Below are 25503 nucleotides of genomic sequence, written 5' to 3' on the forward strand. Positions count from 1 at the left end.
ATGCCGGAAATCCAGCGGCCGGAGACAGGTGGAGGCCATGGCGCCCAGCATGAAGCCCTCTACGCAGCAGCGCAGCGGGCTGGGAGATTCGGTCCCTACATATGTTAGTATATTGGGCCCTGTTCTTGCAGAAAGAAAGAACATGTACACAGATTGTGTCAGACCTGCTGGGACTTTCCAGCATTTTCTGTTTTTCTTTCAGATTCCAACATACGCAGTAATTTGTTTTTATATAATTGAGGAATAGTTCCAAATTTATTGGAAGTTCCTTACTTAAGTGAGTTTTATACCTCATTCACAATTAATGTTCTTGTGCAAACTTTCACACTACAAGATGATTAAATTCAGCACTTCCTGTAGTAAAAAATATGTGATGGGTGATCAACCAAGTCCCATGGAGTTGTTCAAATATTTAATCCACCAGAAAAAGAATCACTGGTAAATATTGTAAAAATGACTGAACAGAGGGAAAAGGTGAGGTTTAAAATGATCAAAATATGTGTTTAGGCAGCAGTTTAGGAGAGTAATTCAACGACAGCAAATCACTGTATAGTAATAGACTGGTTCTGCAAATCAGTACTTGTAAAACCTCCCTTTCTCGTAATCCGGTGTTTTTCCGTCATTGTAATCAAGAAAAGGGATCAAGAAGATTAGAACATTTTAATCTGCACTTAAATGATTATGGTACATATATGGAATAGAATGAATTGTTTGGCAGCAGTACAAGGAGGACATTCAAAACAAGCACCTCTCGGTGAAAAGGTTGATAGAGAAATAACTATAAAAGCACTATTTATGAATGCAAGTGATTTAGTAACTGATCAAATTCCTTTTAACTTTTATAGTCACAAATATATTGAGATTTTAATGACCGAAGCATGCTTTCAGAAGTAGATAATGGAATTTTACATTGCACATTACATTGCGCTCCCCCCGCCATAAATGTCATGACCTTACCTCCCAACTTTGGTGGCATGCCCACAGCAATTTAACTTGGTGAACTGTTAAGTGGCTTGAGGCGAGACTTGTGCTCACATCTAGAAGAAAGTCCTGCCTCTAGCAGCTGCCAGCCAAACAGCAGTTCTCTGGCTCCAACAAAACCACAGGAGTGGTGGTCACTGCTGGAACTCCACCTAGTCTCCAAAAGAGATCATAGCTTGACCCAGGCACTAAGGTAAATTGGGGGGGTGGTATTATTGCTAAGGCCAGGCAGTGTGTTCATAGTAAGGAGGTGAAAGGCCAGGTTGGACATATAGGGGACACACTGAACCGGCTGGGGGGGTACTTTGGGGGCATCTGATTTGCCTACTATGAAGACCCACCATGAAATAGGTAAGAACCCCCTCACCCATTTGTCCTCCATCGTCCTGCAGAATGAAAGTTCTCAGCCTTCCCACTTGGCAGTGGCCTCTGCCTGCCACAGAAAAAATTGTAGCAGGGAGGGAAAATGCCCTTAAGTATCCATTAATTGGCCAGTAGGGGATTTTTACAGTAACTACATTGCAGTGTTAATGTAACCCGACTTGTTACATTAAAATAAACTTCACTTAAGGGCCTCAGTTGACCCATAGGCAGTGGACGGCCCAACGCCTCCCTGCCGCATGTAAATTGTGGTGGCATGTTGTAAGAGGAATTTTCTGAAGTGTGCCCTGGGATACTCTGTATTTTGTTGAACCTCACTCAACCAATACATAGACTGCGAAAGACAGTATATTGTTAAAGAACGAAAAGGAATTTATTTGCTAATGCATGCATCAGAAGAGAGACACAGTTAATGAGGATTGACTGTCCTCTCTGAGCTAATATTGCTAGGTAAAATTACTATATTACTCTGAACATTTCAATATCCCACCCAGTCTCGTCAATCAGACTGGAGAGCCCAATCACAACATTACTCGTTATTATCTCAGCCAATAATGTTCCACCCGTCAACAGGAATAGGAGTTTATTAGCTTATTGCCCATGGACGTTCCGTCCCCTTTACCTAGGAAAATTAATCCAAGTCATTACCAGTAACCAAGGCCATTATTAACATCGGTGATTTGTAATTGGTGAAAGGAGTCGCTCTTTCGCTGGAACCTGGGCCTCCGTTATCAGCTTGAGAGACTGTTCCAGCCTCGCTACCCATGAACGAATTTACTCCCTTAAATAGCAGGCCTATAATTAAATTTGTTTTCGTGTATCCAAAAACAGATAACAGAAGCTTCTTTTTTGTGCTCCATTGTATTAACTGAATTTGGCCTGTCTACCACTTTCCCATCATACTGCATTCAGAATGAAGTTGGCCAAGGCGCACAATACATATATATTGAAAATACAGTTTAAGCTTATAATACTTGGTTAATTTATGGTTGTACAGTTTATTATACTTTTGCAGTTTATAATACCTTTGCGTATATTGTTCCAGGCACATTGTGGATTCTTACTATATATATAAGGCACTTTATAATTACCTTAACCTAGTCTACTTATTATAGTAAATCTAAAATGAAAGGCCTCATACTAAAATTCTACACTACCCCCATCACATGGGTGGGTAGGCAGCCGGAATGGCACCATAGTATTGCATCCAATTTTATGTCTCTCACCCACCTGCCAACCCACCCCCAAACAAGCATAAAATTTAGTCCTTAATCTTCCGTAGCGTAAAATAGAGAATGCATATCACTGTGGAAGTATTGTGACAAAAGCAAATGCTAGTTGATCACACAGTGGACCGAAGTATTTTATGGAGAGATAAAGCAGCAATCATGTCATTCATTTAAAGAGTGTAAAGCCACAGTTTTCAGTGCACCTATAATTATTTTCTAAAGGAATATTTACCATTTATTTTGTTCAAAATTAGCTCTGAGATTTCTTTCTATCCCGTCTGTGGTTCCCATTGTTTGGCTTAATACATTAAAATAACAGGATCTATGATAATAGAATAGCCATGGTAATAATGTGCTCAAAGTGCTGTGAGAGTGAACAGAGAGACCAGCTTGCAAGTGTGGTTCTTTGATCGAGTTCAATTACTACAGTTTGAAATGGATTTATCAAAAACATAGGCATTTTAATCAATAATGTGTAACCTGAATTTAAAAATGACTTTTAAAAATATACGGAATTGTTTAAAGTCAATCTCTTTCCGTTAGCTTTTTGTCCACTACCCTAATACCTCCTTGTGACGCTCCGTGTCAGATTTGTATTTCATAATGCTCGTGTGAAACACCTTGAATTTGATTTGATTTATTATTGTCACATGTATTAACATACAGTGAAAAGTATTGTTTCACCTTGGGGTGTTTTATCACATTACGGACACAGAATAAATACATGTTGTTAAATTGAAAATGTCCTAGTACATTAAAAAAATTCAAATTCTTTTAAAATCTGCATATTAGTTGTCATTTTTCCCAAACAAACCAGCATAATTTTGGAGCTTTCACAAAGGCTTCCAAATGAGTGCAAGAATCAGAAATGATTACTTAATCCAGGAGCATAACGTGTTTTTAAGGCAGCTTTGAGCATGACGATGTTTATAGCTGCAAAAGATCGCAGAAAATTGTATCATGCTGAATTCAATATACATTTTAAATTCTGCAATCTTTAGCACAGGTTACATCTGTTCTACTCTATTCTTCACCAACTAGTTTTTTTTTAGAGCTGGAGTCAATCTATACACATTTCTGTATCAATTTATGGAATTATACATTACAAGAATGTACTTCTTAAATCAACAATCACAATTTTAGTCTGTGATTATTCACAGACAGCTCAAGTGGATGCTCAGTTACTTAAGTTTATTTATTAGTGTCACAAATAGGCTTGCATTAACACTGCAACTAAGTTACTGTGAAAATCCACTAGTCCCCACACTCCGGTGCCTGTTTGTATACACTGAGGGAGAATTTAGCATGGCCAGTGCACCTAACCAGCATATCTTTCGGACTGTGGGAGGAAACTGGAGCACTGGGAAGGAACCCACGCAGATATGGGGAGAATATGCAGATTCTGCACAGACCCAAGCTGGAATGGAACCCGGGTCCTTGGTGCTCAGAGGTAGCACGTTCTTAGCACCCCCTCACTATATTTAAACAATCAATATATAATTAACAACACCGATTTCAAGCTATTCACACTGGAAAAAACAAGAGGCTCAAAATGTTCTCTGCACAGGCAATGCAAGTGTATGAACAAAATCTTTAATTGTATAGTTCAGTGTTTCTCACAGTTCAAGTGGAAGTAGCCTTGCTACAATCTTAGTGTAGAACTGGACCGCTTGCAAACTTGCTAAGTAATATCCAGATTCTGACCAATGATGCATTTCCTAAATATTTAATTGCATTTTCTTTTCTTCCACAGTGAGAGGTTTATGGTGAGGCTGAACAGAAATGGAATGCCGAGAAATCCTGAGAAAATAGAACGGTTGTGTGCACTATTTACGGTAACATGGAGTCCCTCTCTACTGTGTTCACTGCTTTATTCTAAAAGAAAGTTGAATGCTTTAAGTTTGAAACTAAATTACATTTTCTCTCTGTGCTTGAAGGTAGTTGTTGTGAAAGAATTTTGATGAAGCCTACATAATGTTATAGAGGATCAGCTATTGCACAGCATTCAGGTTTTAATTCCAGGGCAAAAGGAGCTGCTTTCCCCCCCCCCAGTGTCCTCTCTCCTCTTTGGAATGTGAGAATGTCAATGAAAAAGAAGAAAACAGAAATTAAACAATATGAAGTGTGTTCATAGTAATACACAGATCAGTCACGAAACAAAAAAAAGCTTTTCTCTTTTTCATCCTTCTTGCAGTCATTATTCCTACTAGGTATGTTGCAAGGTTAGGCGATGGGCATTCTTATAAGAATGCCCATCGCCTAACCATAACACTGGCATCAATGTGGAACATTGCCCAGGTATATCCTGTCTGTAGTGTTTAGTTGTTCAATTGTTCTGTGTTTGATTATTTTAGTCTGGCAACTGATCTATGCTCACTGCCTGTGATGGAGAGCCCCGTCACTGGTCTTCTGACGTGCTGTTAATAACCTCAATACAACTCGTTTACTTGACATTTGACATTGTTTATTTTACTTTGCTTGTTTTTCTTGTTCATTATGATGCCTGTCCAAAAGTTGCACGTGCTCAGATCTCCTTACTTGGAATAGTCCATGTGTGAAAGGGGAGTCTGTTTTTGACAGTTGGGAGGGGGATTCCATTTTGACAGTTGAAACTGAGACAGTAGCTCATAGCTGTAAAACCATACTGGTAAAGTGCTTGGTTTGTGTTTGATTAATTGTTCATTATTTTGGGCCATCAGAATATCTTTATATTTGGTATATTTTAAATAATCTTTTTATATGTACTGAGAATTTGGAGTATAAGCACCTTTGCACAAAGGTGTCATTGTGTGTTTTTCCATCATCAATATGTATATTTTTTAGCCCACCTTTGGGCCTACGTTATCCCCCAAGCCAGGGCTGTGACATTGCTTAATTGATTGAACCTGGACGTAGACTCAGAACTTGAGTAAACAGCTGCTGGAAGCTGAGCTGTAAGCATAAGTGCAGACATTTCATGATTGCAGAGATAATTAAAAACTCTTATAAATAAAAACTGTTGCACACATACCAATGTCTCTGCATCGCTGTGAGAAATATAAAATACACAACAAACCACTGAATAGACAGCGCTTTCCGCAAAAAGCAAAATAAATCTATTTTTTAAATTAATTCATGTCCATATGTAGCAAGACCTGGACAGCATTCAGGCTTGGACTGAAAAGAGGGTGGTAACATCTATACTATATATGTGTTAGACAGTGACTATCTCCAACAAGGGAGAACCTAACCATTTCCCCTTTCACTGTCATCATCATCACTGAATTCCCATGAGCAACAACCTGGGGATTACGACTGAGCAGGAACTGAACTGGACCAACCATATAAATACTGTGGCTACAAGAGCAGGTCAGAGACTGGGAATTCTAAGACAAGTAACTCATTCCCATCTCTCTAAAGTCTGACCATCATTTATAAAATACAACTCAAGAATGTGATGCGGTTCTCTCCATTTGTCTAAATGAGTGCGGCTTAGCTACAGTCTAAAAGCTCAACACCATTCAGGACAAAGCAGCTCCCTTGATCTGCACCCCATCCACCACTTTAAACATTCATTCCCCCACCTCTGATGTACAGTAACAGCAGTGTGTACCACCTACGATATTCACTGCAGAAACTCACCAAGCATACTTACACAGCACCTTCCAAACCTGCAACCTCTACTGCTTAGACGGACAAAGGCAGCAAATGCATGGGAACATCATCACCTGTAAGTTTCCCTCTCAGCCACACACTACCCTGACTTGGAAGTATATCACCATTATTTCACTATTCCAGGATCAAAATCCTGGAACTCCTTCCGAATAGCACTGTGTGTACCTACACCAGATGGATTATAATGGTTCAAGAAGGTGGCTCACCACCACCATCTGAAAGGCAGTTTAGGTTGGGCAACAATTCTACACTATCCTCTTCACTGTTCACAATGCTTCCAAGTTTTGAATCATCCCCAAATTTTGAAATTGTGCTCTTTACACCATGGTGTAGGTTATTAATATATATCAGAAAGACTAAGCATTCCAATACCAACCCGTGGAGAACTCCACTGCAAACCTTCTTCCAATGTGAAAAACATCCATTAACCACTAGCCTCTGTTTCCTGCCACACAACCAATGTTGTATCTATGTTACAACTATCCCTTTTATTCCACAAATTATAACTTTGCTCACAAGTCTGCTGTGTGGCACTTTATTGAATGCCTTTCGGAAATCCATATATACAACATATTAGCAACATTGTCTCATTCTGTTACCGCATCAAAACATTTCAGCACATTAATGAAACATGATTTGCTCTCAATATATCCATGTTGGCTTTCCTTAATAAATCCGCATTTGCCCTAGTATCAATTTTGTCCCAAATTATTGTTTCTAAAAGTTTCCCCACTACTGGTTGAGGATTCTGGGTCTGTACTCGTTGGAGTTTAGAAGGATAAGGGGGGATCTTATTGAAACTTACAGGATACTGCGAGGCTTGGATCAAGTGGACGTGGAGAGGATGTTTCCACTCATAGGAAAAACTAGAACCAGAGGGCAGAACCTCAGGCTAAAGGAACGATCCTTTAAAACAGAAATGAGGAGGAATTTCTTCAGCCAAAGAGTGGTGAATCTGTGGAACGCTTTGCCGCAAAAGGCTGTGGAGGCCAGGTCATTGAGTGTCTTTAAGACCGAGATAGATAGGTTCTTGATTAATAAGGGTTATGGGGAAAAGGTAGGAGAATGGGGATGAGAAAAAAATCAGCCATGATTGAATGGTGGAGCAGACTTGATGGGCCGAGTGGCCTAAATCTGCCCCTGTGTCTTATGGCCTTATGGTCACTGAGGTTAAACTAACTGACTTATCATAGCTGGGCTTATCTTAACATCATTTTTTCAACAAGTTAGTACCAATTATTGTCCGTCTTGCAATTCCTGAAACTGTAAACAAAAAAGGCAAATATTAATGGGAATAGGGCAACATCAACTTAATCATTGGCATAAGTAGTGTTCGCTTTGTTACCCAGAGATTTGTGGGAGCTAGCAAGCCACTTTTTGCCTGTCAGCATTTCTTTTGTACAATTGCTATCAAATTCCCACTTCATCCAAAAATCATTCCCACAAACATTCATTTGTGCAATTTTTTTCAAAGTAGCTGAAGATTTGGCAATTTTTCTCACCGTTAGCACTGGCAGGAGTCTCTTCGGTTTTCGTGTTGAAACCAACACTTTGAAAAAGCATTGGAAAATTCCATCCAACATATTCACAAAATGTCTCATAACGGTGGCTAGCCTCATATAGTTAGCTGTTTAGCTCCACTTGCAAAGAGACTCTAAGAATAATACTTTCTTGTGGTTTATGGAAATTTGCCTGATTGTACTTTTGCCCTTTAGAGCTAGGCCCTGATTTCTCTTTTTTTAATAGAGGAGAGTTTTTGGAGATGGTCTTTGCGCTGTTCACCTTGTCTAGTTGCTTGAACTGATGTATTTTGGTAGTCCTTTCCTCTCGCGGACTAGAATTAATTTTTACATATAAAAAGGAGAAAAAAAATAAAATGTAGCTTTATGGTTGAAGAACATAACTGCAAGCAGTATTTTTAGCAGTCAGGGAAGCAGCAGGAAAACAAAAGTTGTTTATCAGTTGTTGTCTAACAATTAAGAATCGTTAGCATCTGAAATTAAAGAACACTGTCCAGTCAATTTCCTAATTTCTTGTGAACTCTTGGTAATCCAGAAATATTGGCCGGAATTCTCTGACTTCGCCCGCGGCTGGGATTATCCAGTCCTGCTGCTGTGAACGGACATTCGGCTGAGTGCCAAGTTCTCTGTTCTTGCTGGCAGCGTTTGTGGGCACGCAAGACCAGAGAATTCCAGCCATTGTTTCTCAGCAGTTCTAAGATTAGCCAGTCTTTGATTAGCATTTAGTTTGGCTTTGTAAACCAATTCTAGAGACAGATATTTTACGACAAAGTTGACATATGGGGTAGAATCTTACATTGATTGGCTGGGTATGCGTGTGATGATGTCGGGAGCCAATCCCAACATCATTGTGTACTCACATGATATGTCAGTCAGTGGGCGTAGGTGAAGATCAGCAGAGATGTCTGCTGACAATAATGGAGATAGTTAAGGGGAATAACACCTGGACCAACCACATTTGATCTTTTTTCATGCAAGGGCAGGATAAAAGGAGCCTGCTGCAAACGCTGGCTGAGGAGTTAGGCATTTCTAGGAGTGAGGTGAAGTGGTGTTTTGGAGTGTTGTTAGAGTGTTTTCTATGTTGGGTTCATCACAGTGTGGAACTTACAGAACATCTCTGCCACCAGAGGTTTTGGTCCCTCTATGAACCCTTTGCTTCGGGTGAGCCCCATTTTCCAACCTGCAGATGGGTATTATACGCTTGGCAAGGAGCACTTCCTCTGAGAGGGAGAGAGAACAAAGAGTGAGGAGGCCTGATGGTTGCAGGCATCCCCTTTGGGAAGATGTGCAGGCACAGGGTGATCAGGGCCAGCAGAGAGGGCAAGGAGACCACCCCTGCAGAAGACGCCACTACCTTGCTGCCAGAGTGTACAGGCAGCAATCAAACTACCTTGACATGACAGAGCTCCAGTTTCACAAGAGGCTCCGACTTTCAAGGGAAGCTGTGACAAGCATCTGCCAGATAATTGGGCCGGAGATAGCCTCCAATTGTCTGGGTGGACACCCAATGCCCATGGCACTGAAGGGCACTGTGGCACTAAACTGCTATCCTCTGGATTGTTCCAGGGTGCTGTAGATGATTTGTGTGGAGTCTGTCAGTCAGCTGCACACAACTGTGTCAAGCTGGTGACTGATTCCCTGTTCGAGCATGTGAGAAAATATATTAATTTCGGGACAAACTAGGCCAGCCAGGCTGAGCGGACAAGAGGTTTTGCAATCATTGCTGGGCTTCCCCAGATCCAGGGTGCCATCATTGTATCCTTGTGGCCACCAAGGTGCCAGCTGGCCAGTCAGGTGGCTTTGTGAACAGGAAGGGTTTTCATTTGATGAACATTAGATTGTATGTGACCACGAGACCCAGCTTCTGCAAGTGTGCGCAAGGTACCTGGGCAGCTCAGACGATGCATACATTCTTCACCATTTGCAGTTGCCAAGGCTCATCGATGCTCCAGATCACCTGGACAGGTGGTTTAATAGCGACAAGGGTTTCCCGCTTATGACACCTGTCAGGTGCCTGAGGACAGACACTGAGGAAAGATAAAATCACTGCCATGTATCCACAAGGGCAGTGGTGGAGTGGACTATTGGGCTGCTGAAGATAATTGTCAGATAGCTCAGCCGATCTGGGGGCACCCTTTGGTATCTGCCCGAGCAAGTGTCGGACTCTTCACAGTATCGCTCTTTCCGGAGGGCATCTTCTTGAGCAGAAGGATGCTGATGTTAAAGGACAGGACATTGACAAACACTCAAGTCCTATTTTGTTCAGTGGCCGCTAAGAGAAATCATCAAAAGGTCGAGGCAACTCCCGAGATAGAGCAACTTGACCTCTCCAATGAATTCTAATGTATATAATTCAAAACAGATCAATTACAGATTTTATTTTCAATTACTCCCGCCTTTCATTAGTTTTAAATCAATCATCTTCAATATACATAAATCAACAATAATACCTGTCATATACTTTAGCCAATTGCATCTTACCCTCTGGCATAATGGAATTTCATTCGGCCTTAGAATCCGGAAGCTAACTCCTGTCTTGGCTAACCCCACTTCCTGTGTTGCTTAGTAACATTAGACGCTAGCCACAAAGTTCAAAGTGTATATTCCCATAAATTTCCCTACGGGTCACTGCCAAACCAGATTAACACATGACTCCATATCTGGGCATGCATCCATCGTAACTGGACAGTGAATAAGCCCGATTCATAAAGTTTGATTAAGTGTTCTAAATATTCTTACCATTAGAAATTCTGCTGATTAAATACAGCCATATTTCCAAGGCTTCAATATTCCCTTAGAATATGGCTTTGTCCTAATGCCCTTTACCATAATGTTAGCTTATAAGTCTGTTTTAAAGTCATTTAACTTAATGCAGATAGTTCTGTCAGTGTTTTAATGTCTAATCGTCTAAAACTCTTTACTAACCTATTAGGATTTCCCCCTTCCAAGGGGCACATGGTGTCTGCACCATCAAACCTTCTGTGCCCATTTGGAACCATGGAGAATCGATCATTTTAATCACATTTTGGGGGGCGATTCTTCCAGATTCGAGTAGCGCAGTGGGATGGGAAGAATCAGCAGCAGCCATTTCGTGGGCTTCCTGTTGGGCGACCGGGCCTCCGCGCGTCTCCCAGCCTAAGCTTTTCAGCGCTAATGGATTCACACTGAAAATCAGGATGGTGGTGATTTATATGTGTTACCATACCTTTACATATCATTAGCGGAACCGCAATTGAATTCTCCCCCCCCTCTCCTGCTAGTGCCTCCCACCTCTCTGGCATGATGTCACGCAGGCGGGGTTTACAACTGCTCTAAAAGTCGGGAGTTGAATGTAAAGTTGACATGGGGGAGCCAGTTGGTGTGGTATATTTGGACTTTCAGAAAGAGTTTGACAAAGTCCCATAAGAGGTTATCGTGCAAGATTAAAGCGCATGGGATTGAGGGAAGTGTATTGAGACAGCTAGAAAACTGGTTAGCAGAGAGGAAACAAAGAGTAGGAATTAATGAGTCCTTTTCAAATTGGCAGGCAGTAATTAGTGGGGTGCACAGGGATCGGTGTTGGGACTCCAGCTATTCACAATATATGATAATGATTTGGATGAGAGAAAAAAATGTAACATCTCAAAGTTTGCAGATGATACCAAGTTCGGTGGGAGGGTGAACTGTGACGAGGATGCAGAGATCCTTCAGCCTGATCTGGACAGGTTGGGTGAGTGGGCAGATCAATGGCAGATGCAGTATAATTTGGAAAAATGTGAGGTTATTCACTTTTGAAGCAAAATGAGAAGGCAGATTACTACCAGAATGGCTGTAAATTGGGAGAGGGGACTGTGTAGCGAGACCTGGGTGTCCTTGCGCACAAGTCACTGAAGGTAAGCATACAGGTGCAGCAGGTGGTAAAGAAGGCAAAGGGGAATGTTGGCGTTCATAGCGAGAGATTTCGAGTACAGGAGCAGGGATGTGTTGTTGCAATTGTATAAGGCCTTGATGAGGCCACACCTGGAATATTGTGTGCAATTTTGGTCTCCTTTTCTGAGGAAGGATGTTCTTGCTCTCGAAGGAGTGCAGTGAAGGTTTACTAGGCTGATTATGGGGATGGAAGGCTGATGCATGAGGAGAAAATTGACTAGGTTAAGATTGTTTTCACTGGAGTTCAGACGAATGAGGGGAGAGATGAGGGGGGTGTGGGGGGGACGGGACAACAGTCTGTGGATGGATGGGGAGAGGGGATGGGGTGATCAGTGATGTCTAGGTCAGTGGGGGATGGGGAAGCCTCGATGTCTGGGTCGGGGGTTGGGGAGGCCAGCGATGTCTGGAGGATGGGAGGCCTGAGATGTCTGGGTCATAAGACCATAAGACATAGGAGCGGAAGTAAGGCCATTCGGCCCATCGAGTCCACTCCACCATTCAATCATGGTTGATTTCAACTCCATTTACCCGCTCTCTCCCCATAGCCCTTAATTCCTCGAGAAATCAAGAATTTATCAATTTCTGTCTTGAAGACGCTCAACGTCTCGGCCTCCACAGCCCTCTGTGGCAATGAATTCCACAGACCCACCACTCTCTGGCTGAAGAAATTTCTCCTCATCTCTGTTCTAAAGTGACTCCCTTTTATTCTAAGGCTGTGCCCCCGCGTCCTAGTCTCCCCTGTTAATGGAAACAACTTCCCTACGTCCATCCTATCTAAGCCGTTCATTATCTTGTAAGTTTCTATCAGATCTCCCCTCAACCTCCTAAACTCCAATGAATATAATCCCACGATCCTCAGACGTTCATCGTATGTCAGGCCTACCATTCCTGGGATCATCCGTGTGAATCTCCGCTGGACCCGCTCCAGTGCCAGTATGTCCTTCCTGAGGTGTGGGGCCCAAAATTGCTCACAGTACTCCAAATGGGGCCTAACCAGTGCTTTATAAAGCCTCAGAAGTACATCCCTGCTTTTGTATTCCAAGCCTCTTGAGATAAATGACAACATTACATTTGCTTTCTTAATTACGGACTCAACCTGCAAGTTTACCTTTAGAGAATCCTGGACTAGGACTCCCAAGTCCCTTTGCACTTTAGCATTATGAATTTTGTCACCGTTTAGAAAATAGTCCATGCCTCTATTCTTTTTTCCAAAGTGTACGACCTCGCACTTGCCCACGTTGAATTTCATCAGCCACTTCTTGGACCACTCTCCTAAACTGTCTAAATCTTTCTGCAGCCTCCCCACCTCCTCAATACTACCTGCCCCTCCACCTATCTTTGTATCATCGGCAAACTTGGCCAGAATGCTCCCAGTCCTGTCATCTAGATCGTTAATATATAAAGAGAACAGCTGTGGCCCCAACACTGAACCCTGCGGGACACCACTTGTCACCGGTTGCCATTCTGAGAAAGAACCTTTTATCCCAACTCTCTGCCTTCTGTCTGACAGCCAATCGTCAATCCATGTTAGTACCTTGCCTCGAATACCATGGGCCCTTATTTTACTCAGCAGTCTCCCATGAGGCACCTTGTCAAAGGCCTTTTGGAAGTCAAGATAGATAACATCCATTGGCTCTCCTTGGTCTAACCTATTTGTTATCTCTTCAAAGAACTCTAACAGGTTTGTCAGGCACGACCTCCCCTTACTAAATCCATGCTGACTTGTCTTAATCCGACCCTGCACTTCCAAGAATTTAGAAATCTCATCCTTAACGATGGATTCTAGAATTTTGCCAACAACTGAGGTTAGGCTAATTGGCCTATAATTTTCCATCTTTTTTCTTGTTCCCTTCTTGAACAGTGGGGTTACAACAGCGACTTTCCAATCCTCTGGGACTTTCCCTGACTCCAGTGACTTTTGAAAGATCATAACTAACGCCTCCACTATTTCTTCAGCTATCTCCTTTAGAACTCTAGGATGTAGCCCATCTGGGCCCGGAGATTTATCAATTTTCAGACCTTTTAGTTTCTCTAGCACTTTCTCCAGTGGGTCAGTGGGGGATGGGGAGGCCAGTGATGAGGCCAGCAATGTTCTTGTTAGGGGTTGTGGTGTGAGGCCGGCAATGTTCCTGTGGGGGGAGAGGGGGGGGTGGTGAGAGGCCGGAAATGTTTGTGTGTGTGTCTGCGTCTGCGTGGGGGGGGGGGGGGGGGGGGTAGTGCAGTGGCGAGAGGCCAGCGATGAGGCCTGCAATGTCCGTGGGGGAGTGAGAGGCCAGCGATGTCAATGCTGGAAGAATTTGTTTAGCGATCTCCCAGAGATCGGTGCATGTACAGTGGCTCACTCAGCGCGCTGATTTCAGCCTCTTCAGCGGGAATAGGCCCCACCCACCACCTTTCAGAGTGATTCACACCAGGGCACTCTGCAGTGCTCAGAATGTGGGAGATTCATTTTGAAAATTTACTCCAGTTTTTACACAAGTTTGACACTTAGAATGTTTTTGGGAGAATCCTGGTCTTTGTTTTTTGTTGATGCAGTATCCCTTTAAGGAACTGCATTTTTAACTTTTTCCAGTGTTTTTTGATTTAATTTATTTGGTTAAAGAAAACATGCACAATGCACAGTATGCTGTGCTTAAATGATAAAGGATAAAGAAATTCTCTTCATTTCAATTTACGATTTTCTTGCACCCTTGACCAATGGTTATCATTTGGGCAAATAAGGTATTTGAAGATTGAGGCTTTCAAGTAAAAATTTGAATGATATTAAACTCACAAATATATTCAATTAATGCACTTAATCATGTTATATTGAAATATGTAATACATTTTTAAGACTTATTTTCCTCATTAGAAATTTCAGATAGGATAAAAAGTTGTACCCAAATTCATTTTTCGAAAAAGCATTTTAAGTGTTTCAAAGAGTTCAGCAGCAAAGCAGGCGAGTGAAAATTTGACATCCAATTTATTTTCCCATTATAAAATGTTTACATACAGAATGCAAGAATATATGTGTACATAGGGGCTTGATAAATTATCAATTTTGGCATAGACAATGTTATAGGAAGTGATGTTTGTGGTGATGTAGGCCGGGATTCACCGGGTTGCTAGCCCCTGTGGGAATCCCGACAGCCCATTTGAATTGGGTGTCAGGCTTAAAACAGGATTCCTGTCGGGTGGCAAACCTGTTGCAATGCCTCCAGACTGCCCTGCCAGTTCCAATCAGGTTTCTGCCAGAGCAGGAACCTGATGAATATGCAAAACCCTTCATATGCATGTGTGTACCGGGCTGGAAAGCCAATTTGCCCTTCCGTGATGCATCCACCTCCAAAGCTGGAAGTCATGCGGGCGTGATTTGATGCAGGTTCTAAAAATTGTGGACCTAACACCATGGACTCCGAGGGGGAGCAAGGTGGTAAGTGCCCTTCTGAACTTTATTCAAAGTATACAGGGGGATTGTGCTAATCATCTGGGGTAGGGGGGGTTTGTGCTAATCCGGCCAGGACGGGGGTGCCTTGGCTGAACTACTTCATGTTGCAATTAAGCACAAGCAATGCACTCAATCAAGTATGTTTCCTACACAATCCATTGGCAATGTGGCTTTGCCCTTGGTTCATTTCACGAGCCACAGCTGTTGCTACTCCTCTCTGAACTCCTTTCCCTCACAGGGTATGTCACTTTCACTGCGGCTCTCTTCCTTTCAGGTTTCGCTGAGCACACCTCTTTGATCTCCCTTCATTGACAGCCCCACAGCAGATAACCGACATTACTGCACACAAGGATCAGGTGCACCAGTATCAGCTGAAAGCAGTGTTGGAAACAGCTCATGTCACATCAAAGACTTTGGGGGCAATTTTCCCAGCCCCACCCATCGTAGTGGAATTTTCCCATCCCCGCTCATGCAAAGGTCCATCGGGTAGGATTTTCCGATTTTTGGGGCGAGCGTGGCGTGAAAATCCTGCCCTTCATTGTATGATCAGTCAATGCTGCATGACAGCTTATGCACTCTTGTTGTGCCCTGCAAGTTGGTTACTCTTTCCTCATCTTTTTCACACTGGATCACATTTATATTCTCGGACCCTTCCTAGAGATCACAACAGCTTTATGACAGAACTCTCATTTTAAACACTGGCTGCATCACTCTGTACTGCAAAGTTTTCAGCAAAGGCACACATCTCTGAGTAACAGTAATCTTTAATCTGTGGCACCAGTGCAGCTTCTTCAGAAGGAGCCACATGCTTGCACAGAATTAACATCTGCACCACACAATCAGCTGCCCCAGCTCACATAGAAGGCACAGGGTCCATCATTGAGGGGCTATAGTGTCAATTATCTGTCCTGCAAAGAGCCAGGGTTGGTGAGGGAATTGGGGGTCAAATTGTGGTCTGTCACTCGATTTGAAAATGCCAGCTGTGGCTGTTTGGAGTGTGGCAACTGCCCAGGAAGAAGGTGATGTGATGGTCACTCCAGATCATACAACTTGCACTCATCTTTGCCTCTGCAAGCACCTGTGCCCTCTCACATTCCTGATAGCCCTGAGTCTCCTCTCAACTGGTCATCATCATCAGCTAGTTCTTCAGGCACTAAATATAAGTCTGGCTCAGGAGAAGAGGCAGTCACAAGCAGAACCATGGGCTTGCAGCCATGGGGCCACCCACCAAGGGGTGTCCACTTGTATCAGAACATTATATGCTGCATAACTGGTGAAGTGAAGGGAGGAATCAGCCAGACTGAAGGCCATGGTTTGAATATGAGGGGCCGTGTCCATGCCCGTACAAACTAACTGGTGTGGGCAGAAGTTCCTCAAGACTGCGCTGGGCAGCGGAAATGTTGAGAGATGGTCATCCTTCATATGCTGGATCACGATGGGATTAGGGAGGACTTGAGGGGTAACGGATAGATGACCTTGCTGACAGCCTCTCTCTCTCTCTCCCTTCCACCATCTTACTGATTGAAGTTGAATATAAGTCTACAGCCAGGCCAGTTAGCATCATTCCTGCTGACTGCTGCCGAGGCAGATAGGCGGTGGCGAGAGTACCAGGGCCAGCCCAGCTTAACCCAGCACCATGCGAGCTGGGACTGGGACATTAGCAGAGGCTCTAGTGCCGGCTGTCCATCAGGCCGACGAAGGGGTCAGAAGGCAACAATACTGTAAGCCACATGTCTACAGGAGGCGCTGGTCTTTTCACAAGCTGTCAGGAAACATATGTTGCCAAAGTCTGCACTTTCACAGAGACATAATGTGGAACCTGTGCCAGGTTGTCACACACCTGGCTCCAAGCTCCAAGAGGAGGAGAAGGAAACCTGCTTCCGGTAGCCGTGAAAGCAACGGCTGCCCTAAACTTCCTTGTCAAAGAGTCCTTCCAAGGCTCGAGTGGGGACCAGTGCAGGATTTCACAACCATCAGCGCACAGGTGATTCCGCGAGGTGACAGATATCCTGTATGCCTGGGCATCAGATGACATCACATTTTAGCTGGATCAAACTCACCGGAATGCCTGGACAGCAGGATGTTCTGCCGTCGCCAGTATGCTCTACGTCCAGGGGGCAATCAATGACACCCATGTAGTCCTGAGAGCACTGTCTTGACAGGTGGTGCCCTTCTTAAGCAGGAAGGGGTTCCACTCCTTTAACATCCAGCTGGTGGGTGAACATCATGCACTGACATGCTACCCTGGGAGCATGCATGATGCTTACATCCCCGGGACACTCAGAGGTACCTGACGTCTTTGAGGGTCATCCTCAGATGAAGGGTCGGCTAGTGAGGGACAAGGGTTAACTGCAAAGATCATGGTTTAATGACGTCTATGAGGAGGCCCGAGGCTGAGACAGTGACCCACTACAACAAGGCCCTTATGCAAACAGTAAAATAATCGAGTATGCATAGGTTTTCTGAAGATGCAGTTTAAGATGCAGCGGTTTCTGGACCGCTCTGGTGCTTCTCTACAGTAAAGCCCCCAGAGGTTCACATGGATAGTGGTCACATGCTGTGTTCTCCACAACTTGGCACAGCAGCGGAGTGACATAGTGGAGGAAAAGGAGGAGGAACAGTCGGCCTCTTTGGAGGAGGAGGAGGAGGGTCAAGAATGAGCCTTCCTGCTCATTCCTGAGTGTGTGATGGGGGAACTTTCTTCTGCGCTGGTGGAAGGGAAGAGGGAGCAAGGTTCGGCCTCATAGACTGATGCAGAGTGATACCAGATGTTTCAGACTGGTGCACTCATGACTTCCCACTTCCGTGTGAGACAGCTGAGGGAAACCAGTGGGAGTGAGAGTCAAGTCGGTCTGGGTGTGAAAAGTGGTTTAATTGTGAAACTTTACAGTTTTTGCCCCCTTCTTATGTGACTGCACCTGTGCCAACTCAGTGGTCCTGCATCTTCCGAATCTTCTGTGGCCTCCCACACCTTCTAGGTGTTCCCCCAGATTGCACATTGGAAGTGAAGGCAACCTGCTGCTTTCCATGCCTTGTAGCCTGTGATGCCCTTGTTGGGCATTCTCTGGAGGGCCTGGACCTGAAATGCCCTGGCCAATGTTTGGGTGTCACAGGTGATGCCATGTCACCCATGAGATGTGCTGGGTAGGAAAGGGGGATTCAAAAGGGCTGAAGACTGCCAGAGTCTCCCTGATGGAAGGCCCTTGGATGGGCTCCAGTGCTTCCTCCTCCCTCAGGTGTCCTCAGTGGCTCCTGGGCTACTCTGTGGGATGGAGGGGCAGCTGGAGTGAACTCCAGAAACCTCAATGTCATCTGGCACTGCCAGTCCTGGAGACCCACCATTGTCTGAACCATGATACCAATGCCATCAGCCATTGTCCTCTGTGACTGGGCCTTGTTTAGTTTATTTATTAGTGTCACAAGTAGGCTTACATTAATACTGCAATGAAGTTATTGTGAAAATCCCCTGGTCACCACACTCTAGTGCCTGTTCGGGTACACGGAGAGAGAATTTAGCATGGCCAATGCATCTAACCAGCACATCTTTCAGACTGTGGGAGGAAACCGGAGCACCCGGAGGAAACCCATGCAGACACAGGGAGAATGTGCAAACTCCACACAGACAGCCACCATAGGCTGGAATTGAACCCAGGTCCCTGGCACTGTGAGGCAGCAATGCTAACCAGTCCCTCAGCGACTGGGCCTGCTCTTGAAGCCATCAGCCATGGTCCTCTTTGATTTGGACATATCCCTTAGCGAGTGAGCCATGCTGTCAATGCGCTCAGCCATGGTCCTGTGTGACTGGGCCAAGCTCTGGAGTGCCTCAGCAATGTGAACCTGCACTTGTGACATGTCCGCGTATGACTGGGCCCTGATGTTTCCTGGGAGCTGGCAGACCACTGACTGCCTGCTCCTTTGGAAGTTCCTGCTCCACCTGATGTGCTACAACAGCTGTGTGGTGCTCACCAGAGAGTGCCCAGAAGCCTGTCTGCAAACATATTCCACTGAGGTGAGTGTCTCTGCACTGGTGGATAGTGCTAGTGTGAACCCTTGTCCATCTCTGAGGTGTTGCACAGGGGGCTGCGACCCCAGATGGCCCGGCCTCATCGAATGGAGATCCACGTAGAGAGAGGACATGGGGTCGGCATTTGGGAATATCAAGGGCATGAGAAGTGACAGACTCACTTGACATAAGTCATTTGGATAAAGATGTATTGGACTCTCACTTCCTCTGGGGTACGCCAACCTTGCTTTCTGCCACAGCTCTCTCTAGGGCTTCCCCCGCGATTTCCAGCACCCTCTCAAAGTCGGGGAGGACATGCAGCTTGGGCATGTCCCCGCCCATCTTCCCACACTCCCTTCTGTTGTGGGTTAACTTGTCCTACGGGTACATAGAGAGGACATTTTGAAATGGTGGCCTGGCGAGTAAGGGGGGTTCACAGCAGGTGGCATGTGTAGGCACTGCACCTAGCTTATGAAGGTTTGTGATGGGGATTGCTTGCGGCAGGGCAGGGGTTAGTGGGGTTACTGAGGGAGATGCTGGTAGTTTGGTTGTTTGAGGTTTGCAATGGCTTCGGGTGAGATGCCACAGGTTAGGGATGGGAGTGATGCCAGCGGCAGACAGGTGGGTACGCAGCCTTTCAGTTCAGAAGAAATCATTGAACATCTTGCGACATTGAAGTCCAGTCCTCCTGGCCATGCTGCTGGGATTGACTGCCTCTGCCACCGCATCCTCAGCTTTCAACACCACATTGTCAGGCAGTCTCCTGCCAACCCTTGGAAAAAAAAGTGGCCTTCCATTCCTCCATGGCATCCAGCATCCAGCCCACATCTGCGTCCAGGAACCCTGGGGCAACTCTTCTTGCAAACACATTCCTGGTTGGTGCTGCAAAGAGACTTATAGGCTGCCCCCATGTGTAGAGGGCTAAGAGCTGATTTCTGACTCCATAGAATCAGGTGTCGGTGTAGTTGTGAAATCAGCGTGATTTATGTGGGGGTTGCCGGGACATTTAAATAGGCTAAATGGGGCCTGTTCAGTGCTCGCAATGCCAGCGAGAAACACTCCAGGTTTCCCGATGGTGTCAACAATTGGATCCAATTTGGGAGAATTATGCCCATACTGTGATAACATTACACCTGAGTAGAGTTGTTAAGTATATCACAACTAAAAATGGAGAAAGTAATGTCCAATTCATTCCAAATCTCTACCGATCTGATTACTTGACACTAATCTCAGTGGAAAAAAGTTGATTTTTAATGTGAAATGTTGATTCTGTTTAAAATGCTGACTTGTAATGCTGATACCAATTTTAATATACTAATAGAATAGGCTATTAACTTAATTGCAGCATTCACCTCAAGTAATGTGTTCATTGTAGTTCTGCCTGTAATGCTCACTGTCATTTGCATGACATAACTTTGCTTTTTATGTTTGGACTTTCAGGATCTCAGTAACAAGGATCTGAAGCGAGATCTCTACATAATTGCTCATGTCATTCGAATAGGTAAACCCCAAAATCTTTACAACATTCTACTTTTGAGAGCTTAAATGTGAAATGATTGGTAAGTCACTAGAATGGATCGACAAGGTTGGATGCAGGTGCGCTTTGAAAATAGTACTCACGAATGGCATGGCAGTCTTTTGACACCTTCTTGACACGCTGCAATTTTCAAAGGAAGGGCGGGGGGGAAAGCTGGCATCCGCATGTCTCCAATTAACTTGCTATTAAACTTGCTGAAGAGTGTGTTGACAGGTTGGAAAGGGACAGAATTAAATTTTCAAAGATAAGAACAGGAAGAGCGAACAGTCTGAGGCATGTTAATGCACAGCTGTCGGCAGCACAGTGGGGAGCCATTATTTATTGTGACTACTAATTTAAAATCTTGAAATATCAAAATCAAACTGAGGGTGCCCATGCAGTGGTAAATGTTGCCTTGACTTGAGCAGAGAGGATTAATTACTTGCTGAGAGAGATTTTGGGCACTTGTTCCGACTGTGAGGCTGCTGGCCCTCTGCTCTCCTGCCTGCTCCATTCCCCAAGGCAACGTACAGTTCAGTTATGTCTGCAACTTGCATTTTAAAATCACTGCCCAGAACTAGTTCCTGCCTTCAGGGAGCTCCCATCAGCACATATTGGGTTTCAAACATGCTTCCAGCCAAATTAAAGTGCTTGCATGTCAAAATAGCATTGTGTCAGTGACACGCATCATGGGATTGTGAGCCAACAATAACCATGGCCTTGGGTTCTGACCCCGATTGAAAATCCAGCCTGATAATGTAACTTGATGGTTATTTGAAGTAATATATTCTCAATATTGTTGCATGGTATTGCACATAATGCTTGGTAAGGATCTGTAAAATATCATTGAGATACCAGGTAAAGGACCAAGGTTCAAGGGTGCATGCATTATATAGGGCCTGGATTTTTTAATGTGTTAATGAAGCACTAAGCAACTCAAAATAGACTTACCTTGTGACCATATTCTGATGATAGACATGTTGTAAAGAGCCTAGTAAGAAGTTTAACAACACCAGGTTAAAGTCCAACAGGTTTATTTGGTAGCAAAAGCCACACAAGCTTTCGAGGCTCTGAGCCCCTTCTTCAGGTGAGTGGGAATTCTGTTCACAAACAGAACTTATAAGACACAGACTCAATTTACATGAATAATGGTTGGAATGCGAATACTTACAACTAATCCAGTCTTTAAGAAACAAAACAATGGGAGTGGAGAGAGCATCAAGACAGGCTAAAAAGATGTGTATTGTCTCCAGACAAGACAGCCAGTGAAACTCTGCAGGTCCACGCAACTGTGGGAGTTACAAATAGTGTGACATAAATTCTGATTCTAGGATCGCATGATAAAGACTCAGGAGGAAAAAAGCAGAAATATTTATGTGAAATAGTGTGACATAAACCCAATATCCCGGTTGAGGCCGTCCTTGTGTGTGCGGAACCTGGCTATCAGTTTCTGCTCCGCGACTCTGCGCTGTCGTGTGTCGCGAAGGCCGCCTTGGAGAACGCTTACCCGAATATCAGAGGCCGAATGCCCGTGACCGCTGAAGTGCTCCCCAACAGGAAGAGAACAGTCTTGCCTGGTGATTGTCGAGCGGTGTTCATTCATCCGTTGTCGCAGCGTCTGCATAGTTTCCCCAATGTACCATGCCTCGGGACATCCTTTCTTGCAGCGTATCAGGTAGACAACGGTCACGGGCATTCGGCCTCTGATATTCGGGTAAGCGTTCTCCAAGGCGGCCTTCGCGACACACGACAGCGCAGAGTCGCGGAGCAGAAACTGATAGCCAGGTTCCGCACACACAAGGACGGCCTCAACCGGGATATTGGGTTTATGTCACACTATTTCACATAAATATTTCTGCTTTTTTCCTCCTGAGTCTTTATCATGCGATCCTAGAATCAGAATTTATGTCACACTATTTGTAACTCCCACAGTTGCGTGGACCTGCAGAGTTTCACTGGCTGTCTTGTCTGGAGACAATACACATCTTTTTAGCCTGTCTTGATGCTCTCTCCACTCCCATTGTTTTGTTTCTTAAAGACTGGATTAGTTGTAAGTATTCGCATTCCAACCATTATTCATGTAAATTGAGTCTGTGTCTTATAAGTTCTGTTTGTGAACAGAATTCCCACTCACCTGAAGAAGGGGCTCAGAGCCTCGAAAGCTTGTGTGGCTTTTGCTACCAAATAAACCTGTTGGACTTTAACCTGGTGTTGTTAAACTTCTTACTGTGTTTACCCCAGTCCAACGCCGGCATCTCCACATCGTAAAGAGCCTACTCAGGGTGACTGCAATGTTCAGGAAATCGAGCCCGTGCATGTGCAATTGGTGTCCTGATGATTTAGTTGCAATTTTAGGGGACTCATTGGCTGACCTTTCTCCTTAGTATCTCTGCCCATTCATACAAGCACCAAGCAGCCTAAGCGGAAGTAATTGAAGGCTACCACTTGGGAAACAGCCACAACATTTGGCACAATTGTCTTTTTGCATAGCTAGAAAGCCCACTGCATGAGCACAGTTGTGACTTTAACTAGGCCCATGAATACGATTCAGGCAGTAATGGCTTGTCCAATCAGGGATCCCTGAATGTGTGCGTAATGTGGAGTATCAGGGTTACTGGCACTCTGGGTTTATACTCTGTACAAGGAAGTACCTGTCTGAGTGTTGCTTACTATGTAAATAAATCTAAATTTAGTGAAGGGACACCGGCCTGAGAGGAGTTATTTCAGTGGTGACGAAGTAAAGCCTGACCCTGAAGGAACTCACTTGCAACAGTTGGCCTAAGTTAGGGTAAGTTATTTTTATGCATCATGCTTTTGTTTGGAAGTCTAGACTCGTTCGACGATGCTGTCAAGGACTGGGCCCAATATGTAGAATGCACGCATTACTTTTTTTAGACAAACAACACCGTGGCAGACGAAAATCAATGGGTAATTCTGACTGCCTGTGGTGCTTCAGCATTTGCTGTCATTCAGAGTTTAACTTTCCCTGAAGCACCCGATAAAACTTTTCAAGCATTGACAGAACCAGTTAGAGACTACTATGACCCTAAGTCACCTCCAATTTTTAGATGGTATTGTTTTTACTTGGCAATCCGAGAGCCAGGGAATCTGTTACAGGTTTTGTAACTAGGTTAAGATGATTGGCAGAAGCATGTGAATATGGTTTAACCCTTAATGAGATACTTAGAGATGGTTTGGTTTGCAGGATTAATAATGTAACTAGAACGGCTGTTACCTGAAGCTCAACTGGACTTCAAACAGGTGCTACAGCTTATCATTAGAAAATGCTGGAAGTCGGGCATATGGCTGGAATTTTACCGCCCCACCCGCCACTGGAATCAGAGCGCACGAGGGGCGGACAATGGACAGGTCCGTTGACTTCGGGCATGATATTACGATTTCGGGATGAGCCAGGCCATAAAATCCCACCCTATGAGTTGCAAGGTATCCCAATGGAAATGGACAACCATGCCAGTTTGACTGAATTCGGGGACCACCACTTGAGCACAGGCAATTACATGCCTCATTCAGAAAATACCCAGTTACACTTAACTCCAGGTCTGCCCACAATACAGCCCCAAAACAAAGCCAAACGTTGACCAAAGAGTTGCAAGTCCCTTCAGAATCCCACCCAGTAGTGCATTGTAACTTGCCAGTATGTGGAGTCAAAACAGCAAAGGAGTCCTACAAGACCTAGATTTAGCAAAACAACTCATAGGTCGGTATTCAGGAGAGTTCACACCCTGAAAAGTCCACCTACATCTGATCTGGAACAATTAAATTGCATTTTGATGTCCAAATTGGACCCAATCAAGATAAATGTGTGGTCAAATGGAGATGCAGTAGTAATGGAGGTTGATGCCGGTGCAGCCCTACCGGTGGTCAGAGAATCAGTATTCCATAAAATTCGCTGTGGACTCCAGTCTTTAACTCTACTCAAGCCCACAGCAAGGCTGAGAACCTACACAGGAGAGCCTTTGCGAATTGTGGGTACAATCTCAGTCCCTGTCTTCTATGAAAGGCAGCTGGTTCGATTACCAATGATTGTAGTGAGGGCTCGGTGTCAAGCCTAATAGGGTGATATTGGTTGCAAGAGATCCACCTAGATTGGGTCTAAATCTTTCAGCTGGAGAATGGCCATCTTAGTGACGTCCTGTTTTAAGTATCCTTTCCAGGAGGGTCTAGGGACTATCAAAGGAGCCAAGGTGACCTTACATGTTGACCAGGAAGCAATTCCATGATTTTGCAAGGCCTGCCAGTACCATTTGCCTTGGGAGGAAAAAGTTGAAGCAGAAATCCAAAGACTGGAAAGTGAAGGGATCATCAAACCAGTCCAATTTGCGAAATGGGCAGCTCTGGCCATACCAATTTTGAAGCTGGATAAATCAGTCCACCTTTGCTAGGATTTTAAACAAACGGTAAACTGTTTCTCGCAGCTGGATAAATATCCGATCCCTCAAGCTAGAGTCCCAGGCTAGCCACACGAACACCCACCGATTATGGCAAGGTCTACACAACATGACAGGCTACAAGGTGAAGACATGGAGAATTGCCGGCAACAGTGCATCCCTCCCCGATGGGCTCAATGCATTCTATGCCCGTTCTGAGCAAGAGGTCAGCAGGAGGATGTCAACCGTCCCAGAATCCTCAGTTGAAGTGGTATCCGAGGTCACCATCACAGACGTCAGATCAGCCTTCTTGAAAGTTAACCCACGGAAAGTGACTGGCACAGACGAGCACTCAGATCCTGCATGTACCAGCTGGCAGAGGTATTTGCAGACATCCTTACTCCAATCTGAGGTCACTACCTGGTTCAAGAAGATAACCATCATCCCTGTACCTAAGAAAATCCAGCCAGCGTGCCTTAATTACTACCGCCCATT

General features: G+C 44.5%; 1 protein-coding gene across 4 annotated transcripts in view; it reads left to right on the forward strand.

Annotated features, from left to right (window-relative positions):
- Positions 1–25503, forward strand: part of dock3 (dedicator of cytokinesis 3) — a 1050162-nt gene that overhangs the window by 524856 nt on the left and 499803 nt on the right. For all 4 annotated transcript variants that reach the window (XM_078209344.1, XM_078209345.1, XM_078209346.1 and 1 more), the window contains exons 10-11: positions 4345–4426; positions 20545–20605. In XM_078209344.1, coding sequence (XP_078065470.1) covers positions 4345–4426; positions 20545–20605 — 143 coding nt within the window. The remainder of the gene's footprint in view (positions 1–4344; positions 4427–20544; positions 20606–25503) is intronic.

Source organism: Mustelus asterias, chromosome 3, assembly GCF_964213995.1.
Source record: "Mustelus asterias chromosome 3, sMusAst1.hap1.1, whole genome shotgun sequence".
Lineage (NCBI taxonomy): Eukaryota > Metazoa > Chordata > Chondrichthyes > Carcharhiniformes > Triakidae > Mustelus > Mustelus asterias.